This window comes from Triturus cristatus, chromosome 3_2, assembly GCF_964204655.1.
Source record: "Triturus cristatus chromosome 3_2, aTriCri1.1, whole genome shotgun sequence".
Taxonomy (NCBI): domain Eukaryota; kingdom Metazoa; phylum Chordata; class Amphibia; order Caudata; family Salamandridae; genus Triturus; species Triturus cristatus.
The window spans coordinates 145,547,261-145,555,776 of NC_140584.1; the positions used below are offsets into that span (position 1 = coordinate 145,547,261).

Consider the following 8,516-nt stretch of genomic DNA (forward strand, 5'->3'; position numbering starts at 1 on the left):
ATGGAGAAGGATCCTTTTCAGAAGGCAAGGGTATAGAGAAGGGGAAGGGGTTGACTAGCCTCAGAAGGTGAAATTATAGTTTTTTCTCTGTTAAGGAATAACCAGTTGTTTTCCATCCACAACAGGAAATGGGTGAAGCACTAAAGATAATTAGCAAGTTTGATCAGTTCGTCCTCCAGATTGAAGTGGAACTGTATATTGTCTGCATACATGTAAAAACCTAGCTTAAAGGCACTCAAGATGGTAATGGGGGAGCTATTTAAATGTTGGAAAGTGATAGTGACAAGGCAGAAGCTTGTGTGATGGCACAGTGAGTATTTGTGGTCCTGGAGAGGAATGGTCCCAATTATATTTGGTGGAAATGTTTAGCAATAAGAACTCAAAGCATGACATTGCCGTGTCAGTTACAAGGATTGTGGTGGAGAAAGGCAGCCGAGATCTTGGTCATGTGCATGAAGAATCGCTTATATAATATTAAGAGAGTTGATCTCTTTACCCTGGCAAGGTCTAAAACCTGATCCAAATCACTTGGAAAGACGATTGCCTCCATGTGCAGTGACAACTGGCGGGTTACAACTATTTTGAGTGCCTTATGATGCACAGTAGGCTTGAGATATGTCTGTAACTGGAGAAAATGTCTGGGTAAGCAAATCTTTTTTTTTTAGGACCAGATAATAATTTCTTGCTTCAAGTGTAAAGGCCTGCAAGATGACTCCAGTAGTGAGGGAGGAGTTGACTAGCTAATGATGATAGGTATTACTAGTTGAGAGGATGAGGTTGATTTATCTAGAATTACAAATGTCACAGCAGTGTGCACATTTCTTGAAGGAGGGCAGGATGAAGCTCATGTCGGACTCAGAGACTGGCATTAAGTCACTGAAAGGGGTTACGCTGTTGCAAATTGTAGAGCTGGAAAACTTGGAGTTGGGGTAGGGGTAATGGGAGCCACTAGGGTGCCATTTCTGTCAGTGAAGAAAGACATGAGGCTCATCATACAGTAAAATGGAAGTGACTGGCAAGCTAGACACTGAACCGGGAGACAACTTATATTTGAGCAAAAACTCTTTGGTTGAGTTAGCAGAGTCATCATTGTGACATTGAAAGTATTCCTTTCTTGCTCTGAAATAAGAAGATTGTGGCCTTTGGTCTTTGCACAGAAGGCCATGGGCTCCGAAGGTGATTTAGAAATGTTTCAGCATCTCTCAAGGATTCTGCTGTGTTGTTTCAGTTGGCTAGGTGGTCGGAGTACAGGTTACTAGCCTTCAGATGGTATAGTTTGCAGGACAAAGGAGCAAGAATATACGACCTTTGTTGGCTTGTTTTCAAGGTAATCTAAGATACCAGCAAGGGATTCCAGGTGAGGACCAGGAGTTTCAAGGAAGGGGGTTGTGAAAATTATGAACAAAATTTTGCTATGAATTCTTGACCGAGTATGTTGGCCAAAATGGGGAGTAGATTTGGATTACCACTATAGCTCATTCTTAATACAGAACCAACTAGGAAGAGGATGGTTGAAGGAAGATTACAAGTTCATCTGAGCCACGGGGAGGCATTGCTAGGGTGAAAGAGCAGCTTTGATAACTGTGTGACTACAAGCGCTCCTCCCCACCCGTGCAAAAGCTCATGGGGCTATAGTTTGGTAACATTAGTAACTAAAACTCGTATGATCATACCAATTGGGTATTGTATCAGTACATGTTTTTCTATATGCACTAAAATCTGCAAAATTGCGCAGGCAAACCACAAGGTTGTTTTCTAACAGAGTTGTACAGGGATCACTTTTTGGTCCTGAAGAGAAGCCAGGGGGGTGGCTTCCAAACATGTAGACTAGAGAGGTAGTAGCCCATCATAGCATACAAACCTCTACTCCCCATTTTTAATAATAACAGCTATAGGGAGTATTAAAATTTAGTTTCCACACAGCCAGGTATTTTTTAATCTCACTATATTCACTCAGACTTTTCCACTCTCACATCAAACATACTATCACTTTGCTAATAAGTGTTCCCACGTCGTCATCGGTCGTAGCACGCCCCGTCCCGCAGTAGGGCGGGAAGAACCCGATGATGAAGCATGGCACTAAGGGACCTTTTGGTGGGTTAGGGTTATTTTAGCAAAGCAGTGTGTTTTTCCTATACAGACTTAGGAAAACTGACCAGCTTTGTCAAATACTGAAGAAAGAAGGATAGTAACATTTCTGTAGTTAAGGGTGGTCTTTTTTTTTAAAGATTATAAGTGCAATTTAACTGGTGACTTGGTAATATGTAGAACAGTGGATTCATTAACTAACAGGGTAATGTCTAGGGAATCCATGACCTCAAGTCTAGTGAGTCTTCCACCCAGATCTTCTGCTCATTGAGATCAAGGAAGTGATTGTTAGAATGTGAAGAGCAAGATCAAATAGATTGTGTGGTAGGAAGGGAGTAATTTCTTGGAAAGATTGTAAATCACAGCACAAACAACAGGGAGGTTGGACTAATGATTGCCCTGGAAAAGAGATACTCAAAAGACTCATAGAAAGGGCCTTGAATCATAGGATGGTGAACAAGCTATGATACTGCATGGTGACCCCACCACTCCCTCTCTATTTTTAAAAGAATTATATAATTAGGGGAAGGAGATTTGTTGAGTCCGTCATTGAGGAAGTAGTAAACCAAGTCTCGATGGTGGTCAGCAGATGGAATCTTTTTTGTCACGGTTGAGATCTGAGATTATGCAGGTGATTTTAACTAGGGACCTCTCACTATGGGGGTGCAAGACAGAGCTTTGACTGGGATGCAGGGGAAAGTATTAGTAGTTGGAAATTTTCCTATATGACAAGCACTATTTTTACTTTAACACCCCTCTTCAGAGAGAGTAAAACAATTAAAGTAGCTTCTTGTATCAAGTTATAGCGGATATCCTTGATCAGAACATATTACTAGTGTACTGTGGGAGGAAGCATTAATGTTTTTTGTATACAATACTCCCTACTTTTCTGACCAGTGGGAGAAGTGTACTACAGATTTCGGAGTGATTAAATACTACAGAGTCCCACCTCAAACAATGTAAATACAACTCCTGCTCTCTGTATTGTATCAGCAAAAAGTAATTGTCCTACACAGCTATTCATCTCTGGGGCAGTCCCCTCTCCTCTACCACTAAAATCTCAGACAATACCCTAAACTGCTTCATCCTCCTGTGGAGCTGTTTTTTAGGTCTTGCCTAGGCAAAGCTTGCGCGGTCTCTTCGAGACATGCTGTGTTCTTCGGCCCATCTTTTTAATTGGCTGCTGTCCCTGTTCTTTGTAAATGGTGGCTTTTCATTCATCTATGGGCTTAGTAGTACACCCTTGTCTCTTCATGTAACCTCCCATGATGACACCCCTGTTACATGTGTGTGGGCTCTCTATGCTTTAATTACAGCATCAGAGCACTATTTTCTAAAAGGGCTTCAGGCAGGACACATGTTTGGGCCCAATCAAGGCTGGCAGTGGTTACTTCACTCACTAGCACATCTCACATTTTATACCTTCTATAAATTTCCCTTCATCAGCTCCACACAGAGTAAAACTTAATTAGGAATTAATATAATAATTTGTTTGTCACATTTCAAAGCTACATCTGTATATATGGACTTAGCTATTTGAATGTACTTGTGGTACTGTCTTGCATATAATGCATTATGGGTAGGGTGGATTTACCATATTTTCTGCAGTGTGCAGTACCATATGTAACCATGAGGTCCCATGAGACCTCTTTTGGCCACATATGGTACTGCACACTGCAACATGACTAGGTAAAAATCATTGGCATTTATAAATTATAATGCCAATAACTAACAAATGCAAGACTGATTGCATTTACAATGCATTAGGTCTTGCATTTGTCAAAGTTCGAGCTTTTGGCATTGAAAATGACAATGTTTTTTACCTTTGCTTTTTTATACTATTGGCAATAGTGCTATGCAAATATAATAACTCCACTGCAAATAAAAAAACTAAAGTAAAAAAGTTTTTTTTTCAACGCCAACAGCTCTAACTTTAACAACTACAAGACCAATTGCCTTGCAAACGCTTGTCTTACTTCCTACCTACACTCATCCATCCTAGGTCACTCCTCCTCATCCCTGCACAATTGCTGACCTCGGCACCAGTTCCCTGCTCTCTATAATCAAGACGTTACCCCTTATCTTGATTTCTTCCAACAACCTGATGATCTAACATGTATACCCCACCTCCACCATAATCTCCCATTCTGCTTACCTTAACTTTACCCCCTCCCCCCACTGCAGGGCTGGCAATCTTGGTACCGGTCTTATCTCCTTTACCATTAGAACCCCACCCATCTCACACCACCATAACCAACTACTAGTCTGTGTGCACACCACCATCCTGGGTTTTCACGCCCCTTACTGTGACGTTTTCCTGTGCAGTTAATGGTCTTGGACATCCGCCCGCCCTCCCCCAAATTAAGCTGTCACACTCATTAGACATCTAACACAGTGCAACACAACTTATGATCTTGGCGATCGCACCTCTCCTCAATCCCAGACTTTAACGCCAATTATCTTGCCCTCCACCACACTTCTGCACAGCTGGTAGCTTCAGTCACTTTCCCGAGGGCTTTAATTGAACCGTCGGTAGTTCTAAAAAGTAGCTGCTGAGACGGGTCCGTGTCGGGCTCTCCATTCTTACCCTCATGGTAGAATTTTTTTCAGGAGCAGAAACACTCTTTACTGCCTTCGAAGTAACTTCAAAGAGACTCGGTATAGTTCTTTCATAGTCTCATCATATCAGAACTTGAGCATTTTCAATATTATCTACAATGAAGCTATAGTTGTTCCTTTTTTTTCTTATGCAACTAACAACCATTGACAAAACCAGTAGTTATGGCTTGTAGGTATGTTACTTGTTGCATTACATATCTAGATACAATGACTGAAACAGTAGAATACCAGTCGTGCGACACATTATGTTAAGCACAGATTTTAGCTTACGTGTTTTTAAGCCATGCCCTTAATTACATCGCCCACGCCCCTTTGAGAGAACCCACAGTTTGTCATACCACTTAAAGCCCAGATTGCCCCCCTATCTCTTCTCTAGCCTACAAGGAAATGACAGCGCCCTTTACCTTGATCTTCTCCACCCTCGTGCACAGTTTACTGATCTTGGTACTTAAGTCCTCTTTTTCTAGCTTTCCAGAGTGTGCTAAAACCTCGGTCACGAAAGAAGCCATGTCAGCTGCAGAATCTCCAGACTCCCGCGTCTGCACTATCTCCTCAGCCCCTGCAAAACCTTTCAAACTCGACTTGGCACAGTAACGCCATCTGCATGGAGGAAGGACTGAAGCAGCTCATAACAGGAGCCGTCATCTTCAAAACGAAACCGCTTTCCTGTATTTTGTATTAATAACACTAAATGAATGAAAACTATGATTTATAAATCTTTTGTACCATTTCTCGAGAATCTATTCAGAAACCTCCACATATCTGTGATTGCGCGTGCAAATCCGATATTTCAGTACGTTCGTATAATTCCATATAAATTAAGTTACTTACCAGGATTGTAAAATAAAGAAAGAGTTAATCTTTTACCCACTTTAAAATCTCCTCTCTTTGCCAAACGAACCTTACACATCTTGCGTTAAAATGTGATATTCCATGATGGCCGGCATTTTCTCGAATTTGTACGAGGATGTCCCCATTTGAAGAAACAGAAGAAGGACGACTTGATGTTTTTATAGAAGATCTAAAAAGGTTTTGTGTACGTATCCACGAACAAGTCGAACATTGTTTCTCAAACATCCGGATTTTCCGCGTTCTGTGTTCCAATAGTGACTGATATACGAAGCTTATTGATAAAGCTATTTTTATTGTTACGCTGGTTTAGGGTGATCTGATTTTTAGAAGCAAAAACACTGAGACGGGTAAGATATAAAAGTAGGACTAAAGCCTTTTAGCCTTACTTCTATTGCTGGCTCGTCCCGTTTTTAGGTGGAGCCTGGGTAGGCATGCAGTGCTCTGCCAGGCAGGCTGTATTCTGGTAGTGAACTCATTGTCCACTGTAAACAGTGGCTATGCATTGGTCAATAGGTTTAGTAGTCCCTCCTTAGTACTGCCTTGTCTCATTTGTAACCTCCAATAGCTGACACCCCCTCACCTGTGTTGTTACACAGAGGCTTTTCTCAAATAGCGTTGTCCAGCCTGCTGCTGTGCAGACATGACACACTCTCTCCTAATGCTTTAAAAACTTTTTTATAGCACATGCGCCGAACGCATTTGTAATGCGATAGGTCTTGCGTTTGCGAGAGTTTAAGCAATTGGCATTGTAAATGACAATGCCTTTTATTTAACTGTTTCAAAAACAACACATAAATAAAAGGCATTGCCATTTACAATGCCAATAGCTCAAACTCTCGTAAATGTGAGACCTATTGCATTGCAAATGTTTGTTTAGGTCGAGCCTGGTCAGCGCATGCACTGCTCTGTAAGGCATGTTGTATTTGAGTATGGACTTTAAGCTCCGCCCACTCCCCGCCTGTATTTTTCATTGGCTTGTGTCATTGTCCTTTGTAAATGCTGGTTTCTGATTCGTTAATAAGCTTGTTAGTCACTCTTTAGTACCTCCTTGTGTTCATTTGTAACCTCCAATTAGGACTGGCCCTTCGACTTCTGTTGTTACACGGTATGTCTTATGTAGTCTGTAAACACCATTTTCTTTAATGAGTTTCTCCTACTGCAGGCACAACATGATTCCTACAATACTCAGTGCGCCATGCACGCTTTCACTTTCCAAGCGGCCCGGTACAATGGCTGCCGCTTCTTTGAATTGAAATAGGCTTTGCATTTACAAGAGTTTGAGCTATTGGCACTGTAAACGACAAAGCCTATTATACATGTGTTAATTATCAAAACAGACAAATAAAAGTCATTGTCATTTACAATACCAATAGTTTAAACTCAAATGCGAGACCTATTGCATTACAAATGCTTGTTTGCATAGTCTTCTGAATATATATATATGTATATATATATTATCACCAACTCCAATTCAATGATCGAAAACAGACACCGACACAGGTGCTCAATTGTTTCAATTCCACTGTTTATTCTTTTATTCTTTTGCTGTAACACGTTTCAGCATCTCTGCCTTGCTCACACAATGAGCGCCATTACTACCCACAACTTTATTGCAAGAACTACAAGTCACATGATTTCCTGTTTTATCAGACATAGAAAACATACTGCACAAAAAACGATATTCAAATCCTAACAGAAAGCTTTTCACCTATATTCTCAATCAATCAATCAATCAGAGGGTTTATAGAGCGCGCTACTCACCTGTGAGAGTCTCAAGGCGCTGGGGGGAACGGGGGGGGGGCAGCTCCAGCTCAATCGAAGAGCAAGGTCTTGAGGTCCTTCTTGAATGCGTGCAGGTTAGGGGAGTGTGTGATGCTGACAAGGACCTCGTTCCAGGTCTTGGCTGTGATGTAGGAGAAGGACCTTCCTCCTGCTCTGCTTCTGCGGATACGGAGGGTCTCTGCTAGGGCGAGGTCGGTGAATCGGAGGTTTCTTTTGGGTGCGTGGAAGCAGACTCTCTCATTGAGGTATTTGGGTCCGATGTTGTGGAGGGGTTTGTAGGTGTGGGTGAGAAGGTTGAAGGTTATTCTCTTCTCGACGGGGAGCCAGTGTAGGTCTTGCAGGTGTTGAGTCATGTGTGTGAGAAGTTGGCCTGGCATATACTGTCCACTAGTTATAGTGGGCACCTTGCACCAGTCCAAACTACCCTTATTGACGATAGGTTTAAAGACATCCTTTATTGAAAGCTATCCTAGTGGTAGCTATGGAGAGCAGCCTTCAGGCTAAGTCTTGAAGGAGTGTAAAGCAGCTTGGTTTACCAGATTATAACCTCTTGAATTACTAAATGAATGGAGAACCACGGAATGTATATATATAAAATATATGCATTTATTTCTAAACACCCTCTACTAACCTCTTTATGAAGTTAGAGAGCACAGCACACAATGATACAGTTCTAAAACGACAATAAATAGCTCAATATACAATGGGCCCTAGGGGCGGACCAAACCATATATTTAGAAAGTGGTATAAGAACCACAACTTGACTAGACACAATGCCTATAGCACGTATAATCGCTGTGACCCCAAGGAACCACCCAAGGTAGTGACACAGGAGACCCACGGGGGACGCGTGCAGTGTGAGAACACAGGCGCGAGACCCGTACTATTCTATGGGAAAGTCGCAGTTGGAATTTTAGAAGTTAAGGACACTTAGGAGCGGACTTTGAGCAAACCCCTTTAGACTTAGGGGGTTCTAGGGCCAGCACCCACAGGAGCACCAAAGTACTCGAGTTACCTCACCCAGGGAAGCCGGGTGCATAGGTGTCAAATAGTGTCGGGAATCATCGTTGATTTCAGTAGCGATCTGCTGCAAAGTGCTGCTGCCGGGAAGGAGAGAAGCGTCCGGTGTGATCCAAGCCTGGATTGAAGATCAGAAGAACCTGAAAGCAGAGGGG

The 8,516-nt window shown here is 42.1% G+C and overlaps 1 protein-coding gene across 5 annotated transcripts in view; it reads right to left on the minus strand.

Annotated features, from left to right (window-relative positions):
- ZW10 (zw10 kinetochore protein) overlaps positions 1-5,703 on the minus strand; it is a 142,978-nt gene extending 137,275 nt beyond the window's left edge. For 2 of the 5 annotated variants that reach the window (XM_085647362.1, XM_085647361.1), the window contains exon 1: positions 5,112-5,319. In XM_085647362.1, coding sequence (XP_085503488.1) covers positions 5,112-5,216 — 105 coding nt within the window. In that variant the 5' untranslated portion in view covers positions 5,217-5,319. Of the gene's footprint in view, positions 1-5,111; positions 5,320-5,608 lie in introns of those variants that run through there. The other 3 variants (XM_085647363.1, XM_085647366.1, XM_085647365.1) reach the window with 3 other exon arrangements.
- Between the last annotated feature and the right edge of the window lie 2,813 nt (positions 5,704-8,516).